Source organism: Squalius cephalus, assembly GCF_949319135.1.
Source record: "Squalius cephalus genome assembly, chromosome: 24".
Taxonomy (NCBI): Eukaryota; Metazoa; Chordata; class Actinopteri; order Cypriniformes; family Leuciscidae; genus Squalius; species Squalius cephalus.
The window spans coordinates 31,041,791-31,061,267 of NC_137145.1; the positions used below are offsets into that span (position 1 = coordinate 31,041,791).

Consider the following 19,477-nt stretch of genomic DNA (forward strand, 5'->3'; position numbering starts at 1 on the left):
AAATGTAACAATGTTAATTTATTGTTAATTTAACTGTTATATAAAATAAATATCACATTTGCAATTGTGCACGGTAAAACAGAACTCTTGCTGATGTGATATTATAGGCCTATGATAACAACATAATATGATATAAATATGAGACAAAAACTAATTTGGGAACATACCTATAACTGCACACATCATGCAGTGAAAGCACGAGGGACAAAAGCGATGTCAGCTCGCAGTGCTGCGTACATCGTTAAAACAATGATTACAATATCATAATAGACCATACACATCGCACACCTCTACGCACATAAAGAATGAACTTAGAATTGAACTGACATTTACCAACTCGCTTCTCCTCTCCTCCTGTTTCGCGTGCAGGGGACAGACGTAATGCTGCCGCGAACGTGACGCGAATGTCACGTGACAAGCAAATCCACAAAGAAAGAATTAATAAATAAAACAAGTATGCTAATTAGATGGTTCTAATTTGGAAAACATTTAGAAATATTCTAAGTCAAATTGCCATTGAAAATTTAAGACCTTTCATAAGTAAAAATAAGACTGTTTAAGACTTTTTATAGCCTTAAATTTTAAAAATCGAATTTAAGACTTTTTAAGGATCCGCGGAAACACTGAACTTGCTTTCGGGGATGGATTCGCAGGTGTTGGATCATTGTTCACTGTTGGTGGGATTGCAGGTGTTGGGACTCTTATGTGATTCTTATGGAACATTCTCTCGTTCTCCACCAAAAGCTCATCGCTCAGAGAATCAATGAAGGAGGCGATTGAGCTAAAACCAAGGTCTGACAATTTGAGGTTACGCTGATACTCCTGACTGAAGAATATAGACAACAACCTAAGAGGAATGCCTTTAGGATTTCCCTTAACCAGCTCCACAACGTCTTTATAAACCCCAATGTGCACGGGTGCTGAGAAAACCATTGAAAAATCATATATGAGAACCACATGAGACTGAATGATATAACCCTTCATTGTAATGTATTTATTTGAGCCATAAAAATTGACAAATTACCTGTAGGTGTTGAAGCTTCAGCCATGGCACTCCTGTAGAAGATTTGCCCATTTTCCACGTACAGCTCTTGGCTTAGAGAGTCAATGAAAGGTGCAATTGAGGAGAACCCCAATTCTTTCTTGCTCAAGGGTCTCCCATACGTCCTATCATAAAACTCTGCTAATTGTGAAAGAGGAATGCCTCCCTGGTAGCTTTTTACCAACTCCACGACATCTTTGCATCTTTTTTCAAAGTCTTCACCTGTAAAATATATGACAGCACTTTCAGGATAATGTAAGATATATTTTAAGATGGCTTCCCTGGCAGTACTTATTATCCTTTACAAAACAGCTACAAAAATAGAATTAATGGATCTAGAAGTTGAATATAATGTGAAATCAGTACCTGTAGAAACTGTGTTTTTCTTGTGAAAGATCACACCATCTTCTACCGTAAGATTCTTGCTAAGAGAGGCCACAAACGTTTCCATCAATGGGAAATCAAGTTCAGCAGGCAAAAGGACTTGTTTATATCTATGAGCAAAGATCTCTGCTAATTTATCAAGAGGAATTCCTTGAGGGTGTTTTTTCACTATCTTGATGACTTTCTTACAAATTTCCTTCTTAGGAACGCCTTTTGGGGGTTCCTTATCCAGCTCCACAACGTCTTTACAAATTCCATCAATATAAAAAAAGAGAAAAAGCATACAAAACATATATGAGAACTACATGAGAGTAAATGACATAACCCTTCATTTTATTGCATTTATTTGAGCCTTAAGTTGGCAAATTACCTGTAGGTGTTGAAGCTTCAGCCATGGCACTCCTGTAGAAGATTTGCCCATTTTCCACGTACAGCTCTTTGCTTAGAGAGTCAATGAAAGGTGCAACTGAGGAGAACCCCAATTCTTTCTTGCTCAAGGGTCTCCCATATGCCCTATCATAAAACTCTGCTAATTGTGAAAGAGGAATGCCTCCCTGGTAGCTTTTTACCAACTCCACGACATCTTTGCATCTTTTTTCAAAGTCTTCACCTGTAAAATATATGACAGCACTTTCAGGATAAAGTAAGATATATTTTAAGATGGCTTCCCTGGCAGTACTTATTATCCTTTACAAAACAGCTACAAACATAGAATTAATGGATCTAGAAGTTGAATATAATGTGAAATCAGTACCTGTAGAAACTGTGTTTTTCTTGTGAAAGATCACACCATCTTCTACCGTAAGATCCTTGCTAAGAGAGGCCACAAACATTTCCATCGACGGGAAATCAAGTTCAGCAGGCAAAAGGACTTGTTTATATCTATGAGCAAAGATCTCTGCTAATTTATCAAGAGGAATTCCTTGAGGGTGTTTTTTCACTATCATGATGACTTTCTTACAAATTTCCTTCTTAGGAACACCTTTTGGGGGTTCCTTATCCAGCTCCACAACGTCTTTACAAATTCCATCAATATAAAAAAAGAGAAAAAGCATACAAAACATATATGAGAACTACATGAGAGTAAATGACATAACCCTTAATTTTATTGCATTTATTTGAGCCTTAAGTTGACAAATTACCTATAGGTGTTGAAGCTTCAGCCATGGCACTCCTGTAGAAGATTTTCCCATTTTCCACGTACAGCTCTTGGCTTAGAGAGTCAATGAAAGCTGCAATTGAGGAGAACCCCAATTCTTTCTTGCTCAAGGGTCTCCCATACACCTTATTATAAAACTCTGCTAATTTTGAAAGAAGAATGCCTCCCTGGTAGCTTTTTACCAACTCCATGACATCTTTGCATCTCTTTTCAAAGTCTTTACCTGTAAAATATATGACAGAACTTTCAGGATAATGTAAGATATTTGAAGATGGCTTCCCTGACAGTACTTTACATTATGACAGGCGATTCGGCCACTGAAAATCCTACTCTGGTTTAACCCCCTGGGGTCGGCGGTCGCGCCGGCGTGACCAGCTCGCTTTTTTTCTTATCAGTGCAAAAGAGACTCAGTTGATTTTGATCTTACATATGTGTTATACATTATTCAAAACTGTTAAATTTCTTATTTTATTTGTGTACACTCATAATAAAAACAAAATCTTGTGTTTTTCATAAAATAAAGAAAATAAACATGATGCGCGTTCTGCCGTCACACTCAATGTGAAGTTCTGAAACGCGACAGAAAACGCTCAGTAACTCAGCGAATGCTTTTCACACTGGCATGAGACATATGTCTTTACAAAGCTTGAAGACTCCATTTTTAAATGATGTAAATTATATCAAAAACAAATATTCTCTGTTTAAGTAATCCGTATTAGGGCTGCACGATTTGGGGAAAAAGTCATATTGCGATAATTGAGGTCAATATTGCGATTGCGATATGTGATATAATAAACAAATGGTTTATGAGTCAACTTGCTTGGTTCTCAAGGAAAATAAATGCACACACAGATTAGTGATAATCTGCCTAAAGAAAAAAGTTATTTAGTCAAGAGCAGTGAGTGTTTTTCTCTGTTCCCTTTGTTCTTTGATTAACTTTAGAGACAGATATAATTAGTGGCTGCTGTGTACTGTCCCTTTAAGATCAGCCGCTGCTGTCAGAGACGCGGATCTCACACGCGCCTCATTCTCTCACTAGTCACAACTCGGTGTGTGTGTGTGTCAGGAGGACATTCACTGACAGTGCGTTCATTTTGGCATACATGTGTGTTGTTCGTTCTACCGCGAAAGAGAACTTGATACTGGCGCGAGTCTATATTTGGGTCATGTGTGTGTGTGTGTGTGTGTGTCAGGAGGACATTCACAGGCAGCGCGTTCTTTTTTGTCTTATCGCGCATGAATGGTTTAAAAGCATTTGCATGATCATGTAACACTAGCCAAAGGATGCCAAAAATTAACGGATGCTGCGTTATTTGCGGGAACAGCGCTAATGTGTTTATTTAATATAAAATCGCAGCATTTTGCGTCATATAATCGTGTAGGCTTGACATCGCGATTGTGATTGCGATACGATTAATCGTGCAGCACTAATCCGTATGAAAGCAATGACATGTACAGTTTCTCCAGCCCGTGCTCATTAGCTCTAATGTGACCACACCCACGCACGCACAAGCGATTGACATGCAAATAGTCTACGTGAAGGAATGCAGACCTGTAAACACCCTCATTACCTCAAAAAAAAAAAAAAAAAAAAGAATCAGAGAGTTCAGTAACGTACTCCTCTGCTTTTAATCGAGTTTGGAAGACTGTGTTTGTGCTGTGCTGTTTATTTACCTCAGAAGAATTAGAAGAACGCGATTTGAAGATGAGAAGATTTTTAAGGTAAGACATTTCCACTCCTAATAGTAAGCATGTTATTGTTGTATAAACTTTACATTGTAGCTACTAGTTAAACTGGTGCCAAACTAAAATGTACGTTATGAAATGAGATTGGAGTAAAAACATGAAGCCCAATGTCGTACATGTATATAAATGTATCTATATATAGACAGAAGCATGTTGAAATGTGAACTATAGTAGGCAACCTTTCAGTGCTAAATTGATATACACGTACGACAAAAGGATGTTCTTATGTTCAATAATAAAACACATGAAGCATGATAAAAGAAGCCTAGTATGAGAGTTTACTCTGATATGGTGAATATTATAATATTTATACTGTTATATACTGTGTTTGTGGATATCTGCTCAAACGTAGATATGTGTAATATGGCAACAATAATGTTTCATAGTTTGGAGCGGCTCGATCGCTTCAGTAAATGTTCTCCGCAGCCGCTGTTTGTTTTAGTCAGTTGCGCTGTGCTTTTGAAAAGCAAAATGCGCCAAACATTAGGCTTCATGTTTTCACTCCAATCTCATGTAATAACGTCATAACGAATGAAAACATTTGAAGTAACATATGATAGGCTAATCCATATATTTTTCTCTAGTGTAGTGTTACTGATATGTTCATTTTTAACGATTGATAGGCTGCCTGCTATAGGCGGCTGTTATTATTATTTTATGCAGCACTGCACGTATATGCCTACAAGACACAACAAACCTGGTGTTCATTTTATATATATATATATGTGTATTTTGTCCATTTTTGAATCACAATTTTAACCAGAAAAATCTAAAATATATTCCCAAAATCGTGCAGCCTTATAGTTTCTCTTGATATTTTTTTTACACAGGGACCAGATGCCACTGATGAGTCCTGCTGACTTCAACATTCACATGAGTCTCTGTACATGAACATGATAAAGTGAAAAATCAAACACCATGGAAATGAAAGGTACCGTAAAACTTCAAATAATAGCCCGGGCTTTTATTTTCCCAAATCGCCGAACTGCACCAGCTTGTATTTGAGACAGGCGTCTATAAGAGACAGGCCTTTAATTCAGTGTTGATGTTGTTCATTGAGTGTAGCATATCCATAGAATTTAGGCTGACAGACAGAAAGCATGACAGTAAGAGTTTACCACGAGTTTATTACGTTTTATTTATAATTCGAATGTGTTTAACAAATCAGTTAATGTAAGAATTACATTATATTGCGTCGTGTCACGTCTAGGACAACTCGAGGTAACGCTATCACACACCGGTCGCGCACCTGCTCAGTTTATGGCCAGCAATATTTTTATGTTTAAGGACATTATGGAGTTAATATAATGTCTGTACTGTACTATGTTATGATTGTACTGTACAATTAAATACAATCGTTGCTAAGTCTGCAGTCTGAACACTTTACCTCAGAGCGTCCGTTAACTGAATGAATAGATAATACCTCGAGTTGTCATTGACGCAGCGTGGCGCTTCTCGTCTTGTGTGCGAGATTATTGGCAGCATAAAAAAACATTCATTACTATCATCTTCACCGCGATACACCTCAACTACAAGTTCATTGGCGAATTCCTCCTCGTCGCTCCCGTCCACTTCTCCCTCTCCGCCTTGCTTGCACTAACAGCTCCCGCCCAGATGAGCACGGCTCTCTTGCGTGCGCAATCTGCACCATAGAACTGGTTTAAAAAGATTACCGGTAAATACAAACCGAAACAAAAAAACAGACCAGGCCTCTATTTGAGACCGGCGTTTATTTACCCAAACCTGTCGTCACACCGGGCGTTTAAAAGAGACAGGCGTCTATTTGGGACTCGGCTATTATTTGAAGTTTTACGGTATGTACTATGTTTCAGGAATGACACAAAGGTGTGTGACTGTTCAAGTCTCTGTCTTTAGATCAGTGTGTTAAATAATGTGCTTTTTTGTAATTTGTTGTGTATCTTTGGATTATGTTGTGTTGTAAATAAATCCAAACAATCAAAAAGCCATTCTTTTTTAAATCTCCTTTCTTTGTGCAAGGTTGCTCAGAATGACAGGGCCTGATAGCACCTGATAGGGCCATTAGGGGAGGGTCTTTGTCTTTCTCAGGTGTGAAAGACATCAATATTCAGGATGTGTTCACGCCTCCCTGCATAAAGATTTCTTACACAAAACATGTCTTAAAATTTTTAAATCGATATATTGTCTTATCTGAATGAGCAGTCAGGGTGATTTTCACATAGTTTTGAAGCAAATATTCTAGGCTACGTGATACAATTTTCTAAAGTCTTGTGAAGAAATAATCAGTATGGGTTTCATGGCCTTATTTCAGTGACAACTATTTTTTGTTTTCTTTCACAAACCACACATAAATGTCATTATCTCAAAACTACAAACTTTTACATACATGCTGCTGACATATTATTGTAGCAGAGTTTGTGCTAAATACAGTGTAATCAGACTTTAGCCATGAAAATGTCACAAGTAACAGAAATAAGCACAAATAGAGCATGTCAGAACACCTCCAGGGCCAGAAAACACCTCAGACCCCACGTCGGCAAATTATATTTGAATGGATTGTTATTGCTGCTTCCACAGACAGTGTGTATTTTACAAACTCCAAATGTATTGCTTTACTAGTGCTTAGTCTCTGGCTCAGCGCCAACCAACGCGCGAAAGCACAATTTGAATCTGGCAGTTATGTCGTCACTGAACATTCTAAATCCCATATGTGGCACCGTACTCTCGGGGGCACAGAAATAAAAATCCCATATATGGGACCAAACCGGATACCGCTCAAAAGGTTAAACATTTCATTTGTAACCATGAATACAAAACTACTTTAACGGTATTCTTATATATATATATATATATTAAACAAAGATAAACAATAGATAAACAAAAGATAAACAATTAAACAATTAACCCTCTGAGGTCGACAAACGCGCGGGCGCGTTTTGCTGGATTTTCTCCACATTGTAGCACTATAAACTTAAATTACTCAGTCATTTATAGTCATACAGAAAAAAGAAATATAAAAAAAGAATCTGTGATATTTCTCCTTTTGTATGTGTCCACTTACAATCAAACCAAAACATTGTGCTTTTGTAAAATAAAGAAAATAAACAGGGTGTGCGTTCTGCCTCTCCGTCGCGGTGAACTTTTTTTTCTTGAGCACGTCTATAAACTGAAACAAAACTCAGCGAATACTTGTCACACATTTATGAGCCATATACCTTTATAAACATTTAAGTGTGTACTTTTAAATGATCGGATTCAAAACGAAAACAAATATTCTCTGTTTAAGTAATTTGTATAAAACCAACAAGATGTCCAGCTTCTCAAACGCTTCCTAATTATTTTTAATTCGGCCACGCCCACTCGCGCAAAAGAGATTCACATGCAAATCTCCACATGGAACGCGGACTCGCTCATTACCTCAACAACAAAACACTTCACTTTTCGTCGAGTTTGAAAGACGTGCGAGCTTACATTGGATTTAGGCTACCTCAGAAGAAGAAGAACGCGATATGAAGACAAGAAAGATAAGGTAAGAAATTCTTAGTTTGTTATTGTTGCATAAATGTCACGTTGCAGTTGAACTGTTGCTAGATATATGGGGAATATTATAATATTTAGACCCGTGTTTACTGTTACTGTGTTTGTGGATATCTGCTCAAACGTAGATATGTATATGGTAACCATAATGTTTTATATTTGAGCGCGATCGCGTTTGAATGTATCATATTTTTAATAGCGATCGTGTTTGAATGTATCATATTTTTGATAGCGATCGCATTTGAATGTATCATATTTTTGATAGCGATCGCGTTTGAATGTACTGTATCATATTTTGGATGAAAGCAAAACGCACCAAACGGCTTCATGTTTTTATTATTATCTCATTTCATATCATAACGGATGGAAACATTTGAAGTAACATGATAATCAATATATTTTTCTCTAGCTTAGTTGTTACTGAAATCTTTTGAAAGATTTATACTGCTATAGGTTATTTATTGTTATTATTATTTTATCCGGCACTGCGCATATACCTTATGCCTACAAGGCACAACAAACCTGGTGTTCATTATATTATGTTGGAAACATTTGTGTGTGTGTGTATTCTGTGAATTTTAAAAAGGAATTTTAAAAAGCAATTTTAACCAGAAAAATCTAATATGTATTTCCAAAATCGTGCAGGCCTTTCTCTTGATATCAGTATGTTCACTTTTTTTTTCAGGGCCCAGATGCCACTGATGACTTCAACATTCACATGAGTCTCTGTACGTGAACACGGTAAAGTGAAAATCTTGGAAATTAAAGGTATGTACAATGTTTTTAGGAATGGCACAAAGGTCTGTCTTTGAAGTGCTTTTTTGGCATTTGTTGTGTCTATTTGGATTATGTTGTGTAAATAAATCCAAACAATCTAAAAGCCATTCTTTTTTAAATCTCCTCATTTACAGTATTGTGCAAGGTTGCTCAGAATGATAGGGGCCTGATAGCTCATAATAGGGCCGTTAGGGGAGTGTCTTTGTCTTTCTCAGGTGAGAAAATCCATACATATTAATGAGCTCTCGCATAAGGCTTATTCACACAAAACACGTCGTAAAAATTTTAAATCAATATATTGTCTTCTCTGAATGAGCAGTCAGGGTGATTTTCACATAGTTTTGCAGCAAATATTCTAGGCTACGTCATACAATTTTCAAAAGTCTTGTGAAGAAATAATCAGTAGGGGTTTCATGGCCTTATTTCAGTGAGAATTTTTTTTTGTATTTTCACAAACCACGCATAAATGTCATTATCTCAAAACTACAAACTTTTACATACATGCTGTTGATATATTATTGTAGCAGAGTTTGTGCTGAATACAGTGTAATTAGACTTTAGCCATGAAAATGTCACAAGTAACAGAAATAACCAGAAATGTCAGAGCATGTCAGAACACCTCCAGGGCCCAGAAAACAGCTCAGACCTCAGAGGGTTAAACAAAAAGACTAACTGTGTTGAGCTGTATAACAATGATTAGTTTTCTGTCAATGAATATATCCAAACAGATGCTCACCTGTCTAATAATAAAACACACATAATATATTAAAGCGTCTTTGGTGTTTCCATGGCTTCTACAAAATAAACCCTCGGAAATCGAGAGTAACGCGGGTGTGATGTCATTGATAGGCGACTGGTTAAATCTCCTTATTTCTCTGGATGTTCTTAGAAACATTTGGTTTGGCTGTTTGTGCCGCTACGCGTGGGTTGTTTTTCCCCCATGTCTTTTCAATTTTCTATTATTATATAGCCAGTTAAATAAAGGCTTTTTAAATAATTCTGAAGAAGAGTGCCTTGGATCTCCTTTTTCCTACATTCATACATATTGTATTTAATTAAGTCAAGCACTTTGAGTACCTCTTCGTAAATATGGCTGTTTTCAAGGGTTTTCCAGGACTTGCATTTCAAAAAGCCAAATTCAAGTACTTTAAAAACCTTGATCGAACCTTGCGGACGTCATTGCATGGGAAACAGTTTCAACTGCCACTCGCTATTGCACAGGAGTAAGTGTTTTTAAACATTATCCTTATAAAACCGCCATTCACAGACAAAGCGTTATGAAACCTTTACTTTACAGTCGCTGCTTCATCTGTCAGCAAAGGCTTCTTTGTGAACTCTCCATTACACTGAGCCTCATTTACAAAACCATCTGCAGTCACACGCTCTGAACAAACATATACTCCTCTGACTTGATCCGGGACGCCATTAAAATAAACCATCCACTAGTGTCTGACGCTGGGCGAATGCTCACATCCAGTGAAGGCAACTTTCAGCCATTGAGACTGAACACGTACATTTTTACAGATTGCTGAAAGCTACAGAACAGAGAAGCAAATGGATCGCTGTGATTCACAGAAACAACTGGATCCAGGCAGAGAAAGCTGGATTTGCAGTTTTCATTTTGTGTCGATATGTTGAATTTAGGGGTAAAATCACCCTATATATTGTATTGTTATATATTGTATTGACAACTCTTCAATTACATATTTACCATTATATATTCTGCATAATTGGATGTTTTTTAATAAACACTGACAAAAACTACACAAGTTTTAGGGCTGGACGATATGATGATATATATAGTAGGCCCCTTCTGTCTCGAAAGACAATGGCTGCGCCTTCTTTATCTTTTTCAGTCAATTTTTTTGGCAACATCTGGAGTGGCTCAGTAGTCCTATCCGTGCATGGCAGTCTCTGCCGCAATTTAGGCAGACAAAGCTGGATGGCGGGTTGGAGTCATGGCTTGGTTTCCTCTCCTTCCTGCGACTTCTTTTGTCCTTCAACTGCTGGAGTCTCTTCACTTCTTCCCTTTGGATTCCATCACTTACTGTGGTTCTCCATGCGCTGCGATTTTCTGCAAGTGACTCCCAGGTATCTGGGTTTATACCGGTGGTTTTCAAATCACGCTTGAAAACATCCTTATAACGCAGTGCTGGTCGGCCTAGAGGACGGTGTCCTGTAGCTAGTTCACCATATAGTATATCCTTGGGAATACGGCCGTCCTTCATACGGTGCACATGACCTATCTATGGAAACTTTCCAAGCGGTTTTCCTGTCTGGCATATGTCGTCCAGGTTTCGCTGCTATAAAGCAAGGTGTTGAGAACGCATGCTTGGTATAGTCTGAGTTTGGTATTCGATGAGATGTTATTGTTGTCCCACACTTTTATCCTGAGTTTGGACAATATTGCAGCAGCTTTTGCAATACGCGTGTCTATTTCTTTGTCAAGCGACAAGTGACTGGTGATGGTGGAGCCCAGATACTTGAAGTGGTCAGTATAGGGCTGGTCCGAATACCATTTTTTGAGCTTCGAAGCTTCGGTAGTAATGAACATAATATGAATATCTTAGCATCCTCTGTTGATAGAGAGGATCTAATCTGTCTAAAATTTGCCAAATTGTATTTAATGATTTTTGTCATTTTCTTTATGTGTTTTTTGAAGGTCAGGTTTGAATCAAGCAACACTCCAAGATATTTAAATTCAGTAACAGTCTCAATCTGTTCACCTTTAAAGCAGATGTTTACATCTAGGATGTTCAACTTGGTTTTGGAGAAGAACATGCCTTTCGTTTTACCTATATTCAAGGTGAGGCAGGATTGATCTAGCCACTCGGCCACTCCAACCAACGCATTGGTTAATTTAATAGCAGCTTGTTGAGCTGATGTTGCATGGGTGTACAAGACTGTGTCGTCAGCATAGAGTTGTACCTCTACATCGTGACAGTGCTGCGGTAGGTCGTTGATGTATAGACTAAAGAGTAGTGGGCCTAACACAGATCCTTGAGGTACACCCGTTGTGCACCTCAAGAAGCTGGAGCACATGCCTTTGATTTTTACACACTGCCTTCTATTGGATAGGTAAGACGAAATCCATACAAGTGTATTAGACGAAAGGTTGAAGCTAATGAGTTTAGACCTAAGGACATTGTGATTAACTGTGTCAAAGGCTTTGCTTAAGTCCAAAAACACAGCTCCAACAACTCCTCCTTTGTCAAGAACAGATCTGATTTGCTCTGTTAGGTGTAGAACTGCTGTTTCTGTAGAGTGAAGTTTTTCTGAATCCAAACTGGACTGGGTTTAGACCAGGGTTGCAGCTGTTAATGTGATCTATAAGTTGGTTTATGACCACTTTTTCAGCAACCTTGGAGATTACTGGTAATAAACTTATGGGTCTGTAGTTACTGACTACATGGCGGTCGCCAGATTTGAAGATAGGAGTTACAATCGCGTGTTTCCAGTCTGTAGGAAAGAAACTGTGAGTAAATGAGAGGTTTACTAGATGGGCAATAGGGGGGGGTTAGAGTAGCTGAGTGTTTTTTGATAAACATTGTGTCCTGATGAGAAACATCTTTGCTTTTTGAATTTCTTAGGGAGCAAATCACTTTATTTATTTCCTCTTCAGTGACTGTGACTAAGTCAAAACCCTCTCCTACAATACCGAAACTAATACATTGTTCCCTAGGTTTAAAATGGTTTCCTAATTCCTGAACAGAATCAATAAAAAAAGAATTAAAAGCGAAGGCAATTTTTGTGTCATCATCTATTATCTCGTTTTGAACTGTGAGCCGAATATCCTCTGTATGATGGTGAGCTCTCCCTATTAAACTGTTGATACTTTCCATATTTGGCTGCTGTTACCGTTAGCATCTTTCAAAAGTTTAAGAAAAAATTGTGACTTGGCTAATCTCAATTCATTAACCACTTTGTTCCTCAAGCCTTTGTAAACCAAAATATCTGCATCTCTTTTGGTCTTGATGGACTTTTTTAAAGCAGCATCTCTACTCTTCATCAGTTTCCATAAATGTTCACTGAACCAAGGCAGGTTGACCTTGTTTCTGTTTTTTCTCTTAATTTTAACAGTGAGTTTATCTCTGACAACATTGATCTTTGATGTAAATAACTGACAGCTGTGCTCCAGATTTTCAGAAGATAAAATATCTCCCCAGTCCAAGTTATGTATCTCAGTATCAAATGTTTCCTGCTTACATTTAGGTATACAAAAAACATTTTTGTGGCGGAATGATGTATTATTCTTAAATCTATTTTTGGTTAATTTCCTTGCCACCAGAGTTAAGTTGTGGTCAGATAAACCAGTGATAAGATTGTAACTTTTAGTTATCCTTTCAGGTCTATTGCAAAAAAAAAGATCAAGTTGTGTACTTGAACGTTTTGTGATTCTGGTTGGGCCTTTTATCAGCTGTTCTAAATGGAATTTATCTGTAATTACTTTTAACTTTCTCCTCTTTGACTTATCTTCCCAATTAAGATTAAAATCCCCCATGAGAATAATTTCTTTGTTGTGGTCACATTCTTTAAGAATGTCAGTAAGTTCTGTATAAAATGTGTCATTGGCAGTTGGGGGTCTATAAAGGCCTATAATGGTGAATGACATTTGCTGAGGCAAGACGACTTTTAGTGCAACATACTCAAGGGAGATAGCTGGCTTGAAAAACATACGTTCGCAATTGATAGAGTCTTTTACATACATAAGTACCCCGCCCCCTTTTCCCACAGTCCTGTCTCGCCTAAAACATTGGAAACCATTCATTGTAAATACATTGATGGGAGTAGAATGTTGAAGCCATGTTTCAGATATACACAAAAAGTCCAAGTTTGAAATCGCTAATAAATGAGTCAACTCACACACACTCCGCTGTTCTGTGCTTCTGTCCACACACACTCCGCTGTTCTGCGCTTCTGTCCACACACACTCACACACACTCCGCTGTTCTGCGCTTCTGTCCACACACACTCCGCTGTTCTGCGCTTCTGTCCACACACACTCACACACACTCCGCTGTTCTGTGCTTCTGTCCACACACACTCCGCTGTTCTGCGCTTCTGTCCACACACACTCACACACACTCCGCTGTTCTGCGCTTCTGTCCACACACACTCCGCTGTTCTGGGCTTCTGTCCACACACACTCCGCTGTTCTGCGCTTCTGTCCACACACACTCCGCTGTTCTGCACTTCTGTCCACACACACTCCGCTGTTTTGCGCTTCTGTCCACACACACACTCCGCTGTTCTGCACTTCTGTCCACACACACACTCCGCTGTTCTGCACTTCTGTCCACACACACACTCCACTGTTCTGCACTTCTGCAGTATTGCAACGCAAAAGCAAGTAGGAGAGGAGAGGACGCTGGCGTTGTTTGTTCGCCGCTTCTCCGCCCGCGATTTTTAATTGCGCTTATAGTTTGACTATATATTTTTAAGCTTGTGCTATTTTTACGAGCCTTGTGCCTTTTACGAGCTATTTTTACTGACATAAGGTGCACACCTTTTATACCAGTGGGGAAGCTAGGTAACTTGGCACCTACCTGCTACAGATGACTTCCAGCTCCTGTATGGCGTTAAGCTATTCCAGCTCGCAAATCCGACGATTTAATTTCGCAACCACACCAGGATTTAACATCCCCATCATTAAAGAACTTGGACTTCTTCGCCGCCCTCGGTACATTCATAGAGGCTCCAGTAGAAAATTCATTTTTCATAACCAGCCAAGCTGCTCTGCTACAAACATCCCATCTCTCTGGTCATCTGTCGCATGTCTGACGCGTCATCAGAGTACCATCACTCCAGCTACTATCAACACTGGAAATATCGCGAGACCTCTGCACTCCAGTATGGGATCCCTGCACTTTCGGTTGGATACATTTCGTGGAGTGGATTCCAGTCTGCGTGGAGTGGATTTTAATGTTTTGCAACCTGTACAGAGATTTACCCCACAGACATTGGTCAAATTCGAACTTTTCAACACTCAATCCATCAATAATAAATCCATACTGATTGAAGAACACATCAGGGAAAAAGGACTTGACTTCATGTGTCTGACGGAAACCTGGCATCAGCCAGAGGTTTACTCTGCCCTAAATGAAGCCTGTCCCCCCGGCTACAGTTACTTGGAGGCAGCTCGCAGTACTGGTCGAGGTGGTGGCCTAGCTGTCATTCACCGACAGGACCTGGAGCTGTCCCCCATTGCGCTGCCTGCAACATCTTCCTGCGAGTGTCTTGCATTTAAATGTAAGCCCCCCTTTCCAATGACTGTTCTCCTTATCTACCGGCCCCCTAAATCAAATTCCGCATTCATCACGGAAATGTCTGATCTCCTAACAACACTCTGTACTACCTCTGCTAATACGATAATCCTGGGAGATATAAATATTCATGTCGACACCCCCTCATGTTATCCCGCTGCTGATTTTCTTCAGCTGCTAGACTCCCTTAACTTACAACAACATGTTGATGTCCCCACACATTCCAGGGGACACACACTCGATTTGGTTATATCTAACTATGCTCCTATCAGCAACCTACATGTTTATGATCTTGGTGTTTCAGATCACAGGGTCGTGTCAATGGAGTTGCCCTTTCCTTCCTCCCATACCAAACCAAAGCGACAGATCCACTACAGAAAGCTGAAAAACATCAATGCGGGTGCCCTGGCCCAGGATCTTCAACATCTCTCCTCCGGCTTTACTGACTCCCTTTCTGTTGCTGACTCAGTGGATTTCTACAATCAGTCCCTGAGCAGGCTTCTGGACCTTCACGCACCCTTAATATCCAGGTCAGTCTCATTCTCGCGCTCAGCACCCTGGTACACCTGCGAGCTGCGAAAGATGAAGACGGCTGGGCGTGTCCTTGAGCGGCGGATGAAGGCCTCTGGACTGACTGTTCACAAACAGGCATATAGGGAACAAAAGAAGGTATATGCAAAAGCTCTGAGGGATGCACGTTCCAGGTTTTATTCCACTATCATCAACAACAGTCCCGGTAACTCCAAACAACTTTTTTCAACAATAAACCACCTTCTCAAACCCCCCTTATTGTCTCACTCTGAGACCACAGAGGAGAGGTGTAACATGCACATCACTTTTTTCAAACAAAAAGTTATTAACATCCGCTCTCACCTCTCCGCCACCGCTGTCCTGACCCTCCCAACGGTCGACCCACCGCTTGAGATTGTTCAGCCCCTCTGCTCTTTCTCTGATGCCACACAGGAAGTAGTGGAGGACGTCATCAAAAAAATGAAGTCGTCCACCTGTGCCTTGGACCCTTTCCCTTCAGCACTGTTGAAGGCAAACATTTCTGCTATCTCTCCATTTATCACTAAGATCATAAACCACTCCCTCATGGTTGGCCCTATCCCATCATCGTTAAAAACTGCTGTCATCAGACCCCTACTTAAAAAACCCACTCTGGATCCAGAAGTTCTCTCTAACTACAGGCCCATTTCCAATCTTCCATTCCTATCAAAGGTTTTGGAAAAAATAGTAGCAGCACAACTTCATGTTCACCTCAAACACAATAACTTGTTTGAAAAATTTCAGTCTGGTTTCCGCCCTGGGCATAGCACAGAAACAGCCTTGGTCAGGATCACCAACGACCTCTTGATGGCAGCAGATACTGGTTGCCCATCTCTACTGATCCTCCTAGACCTAACAGCTGCTTTTGATACAGTAGACCATAACATCCTCCTCCACCGGCTGCACTACACCACTGGACTCTCGGAAAATGCTCTCAATTGGTTCATTTCATACTTGACTGACAGAACGGAGCACGTCGCCCTGGGCAAAGCAAAATCACACACTCACAACGTCACTTGTGGTGTCCCTCAGGGCTCTGTGCTGGGCCCTACACTCTTCTCCATTTATATGCTCCCGCTTGGAAAAGTCATTAGCAGACATGGTATATCGTTCCATTGTTATGCAGATGACACACAGCTTTATCTCGGGACAACCCCCACTTCTTCTGCTCCCTTACCAGCATCCACATTGACCACATGCCTGGAGGAGATAGAGGCGTGGATGAAGCTCAATTTCCTTCAGCTAAACAGTTCTAAAACGGAAGCCATCTTAATTGGCACACCACATCAACTTTACTCGTCCACCATCAACAGTATTACTTTCTCTGGCCAAAACATTGCCCTTTCTTCATCTGTCACCAATTTGGGTGTTAAAATGGACTCTCAACTCAATTTTGACACCCACATCAAACACCTCTGTAAGACATCATTCTACCACCTAAAGAACATAGCCAAGCTCCGTCCAATACTCAACCTGACAGATGCAGAGAAGCTCGTCCACGCCTTTGTCTCCTCCAGGCTGGACTACTGTAATGCGCTCCTTATTGGGATCTCTGGTAATAACATTCAGAGACTCCAATATATCCAGAATAGCGCTGCCAGGATCCTGATGAGGGTGCGCAAGCATGATCACATCACCCCCATCCTGAAATCTCTTCACTGGCTCCCTGTCCCATTCAGAATTGAATATAAGGTTTCCCTCCTCGCCCATCAGTGCATTCACGGACATGCCCCCCTTTACCTACAGGAACTTCTCACTCATCAGACCTCCTCACGTACTCTCCGCTCTGCAAATACAAACACCCTCTACACCCCCAGAACCAAGCTCTGCAGCATGGGTGATAGGGCCTTCTCATCGGCTGCCCCGAGGTTGTGGAATGCCCTCCCTGATCAGCTGAGGGCCCCACAGACTACAGATGTTTTTAAACGAAACCTAAAAACGCATCTTTTTAAAAAAGCTTTTCACTAAATGTATATTTTTTTTATTTATTTTTATTACTATATGCTCTGTAGCACTTTGAGATTGCCATAATGTAAAGTGCATTACAAATAAAATGTATTATTATTATTATTATTTAGGGATGTCCCGATCCCGATCGGAAATCGGGCCCGATCACGTGTTTTCAGACTCGATCGGAATCGGACGTTACCTCCCGATCAGGACTCGGATATATATATTCTCATTATTTTTTAACACATCAATATTTATGCGGTGGCACAGAGTTACGCCGGTTTCACACTGCACGCGTTAGTAAGCAGCGCAGGAGCAGTGCGTATGGTGAGCAGGAGCAGGACACGTGCGTTTTGCTTTCACACTGGCAGCGTTTGTCACGCGCGGCTGAACCGCGGGTTGTGTAGGCTACAGACAGAGTACTCCATAATGGATAAGTTGGCATTGCTTTTTTTCGTTTTCAAATACATTTAAGAGAAAAGACTTGTCAAGAAGCTTATTTTATTAATAATTTCATTTATATAACTTTTGTTTCATCTTTGATTTTATTGTTATGGCAACAAGTTTGTTTTTGGACATTTGTTTTCTTTTTAACCCTCTGGGCTTCTTCGTATTATAGTCACACTTAGCTTCCTCCCGCCCGAAAACGGGCGACGCCTTAAAATCTTACTTTACTTTGTCCCAGGATAACCAATCAAATATATTTTTGTTCTATAATGTTTTCTGATTATTATTTAGAATTTTTGGAATTTTTTATGATATTTTGCATTAATTATATAATTTTTATGAGCTATTTTTTCCATTAGAATTATTTTATTTTTTTTTTTTTTTTTTTTCAATAAATGCAACATTTCACATCAAAATAGAGTGCAGGCCTAAAAAAAAAAAATTTTCAACTGAGAAGAGCGCCATCTAGTGGCTTCAAAATGTATTAATTTGTGTCATGTCCTATAACCGCCTATAGGCGGCCTATAGCTTTTTTATTTATTTATTTGATTTATTCCCATTCGGAAAGAAAAAAAATTATTACTAAGCAACCACTGAATGGAACAACACAAATTATATATCATTTTAAAGCTTAGGATCTCAGCTTTTTAATGCATCTAATTACATTTATTAACTCCTAACGAGTGCTGAGTAATCCCTCTAAAACCGAGTGTACCGCCAGCAGGCGCTACCTAGCTGCGAAAATATTCTTTACCATATTTTAAAAAAATCTTGCCTTGATTAACACAAAGTTGATGTCATTTGAAAGCTTAGAGTCTGCACTTTACAGTGAATGTATCCACTTTGAAAAACTCTTAAGTATTGCTGAGTTATTTGCTGATAAATAGAATTTCTTTTTTTTCATAATCTATAAAATAATGTACTGCAATGTGTCAAAAACATCATACAGCTCATGAAACATTCTCAGATAATTGAAAATGGCACTTCATTTTTTACAGCATATTATTACAATTAAAATGAGTATATATATTATATGAATTTAATATATATATTAAAATAGCTGAAATACATAACTTCGTTTTGGTAAAATCATAGTAGCTGCAATTATTAAAAATGTAAAACTTGTATGTTGAATAGTTTCTGTTGACATGTAGGTTTTTGCATGTTAAATATTTTCAAAAATCAAATTTTGTGTTTAAAGGTAAAGCAGATCCTAAAAGAGGTAAACAGCTCCATCACACTGACGAGTGATGTTTGGACCAGCCGTGCCACAGAGGCATATCTTGGAGTTTCGTGTCATTTCATCACCAAAGACTGGCAAATGAAGACTTTGAACCTTGCCACTCTACCCCTGGAGGAGAGGCATACTGCTGCGAACATCATGATATGGATGGAAGAGGTGATGGAGAAATTTGACATCTTGCCTAGCAAAATTAAAGCAATAGTACATGATAACGGGTCTAACATGGTGGCGGCAGCTCGACTCCTGGAAGAAAAACACGGTTGGTCTTCAGTCCGCTGTGCTGGCCACACCCTCCAACTTATCGTCAACAGTGCCCTCAAAGAGCCCAGCATCAATAAAGCTACTGGTGCTGCAAGAAACCTAGTTGAGCACTTTAGGAGAAGTGAGCTGGCAAATTCAAA

At 39.4% G+C, this 19,477-nt stretch overlaps 1 protein-coding gene across 1 annotated transcript in view; it reads right to left on the bottom strand.

The window, feature by feature from the left end:
* Positions 1-19,477, bottom strand: part of LOC307152667 (uncharacterized protein) — a gene marked incomplete at its 3' end in the record, with an annotated part of 180,746 nt that overhangs the window by 130,237 nt on the left and 31,032 nt on the right. Inside the window, exons 4-8 of the mRNA XM_079861493.1 lie at positions 2,569-2,808; positions 2,181-2,441; positions 1,797-2,036; positions 1,409-1,669; positions 1,025-1,264 (exon numbers count right to left, since the gene is read on the bottom strand). Coding sequence (XP_079717619.1) covers positions 1,025-1,264; positions 1,409-1,669; positions 1,797-2,036; positions 2,181-2,441; positions 2,569-2,808 — 1,242 coding nt within the window. The remainder of the gene's footprint in view (positions 1-1,024; positions 1,265-1,408; positions 1,670-1,796; positions 2,037-2,180; positions 2,442-2,568; positions 2,809-19,477) is intronic.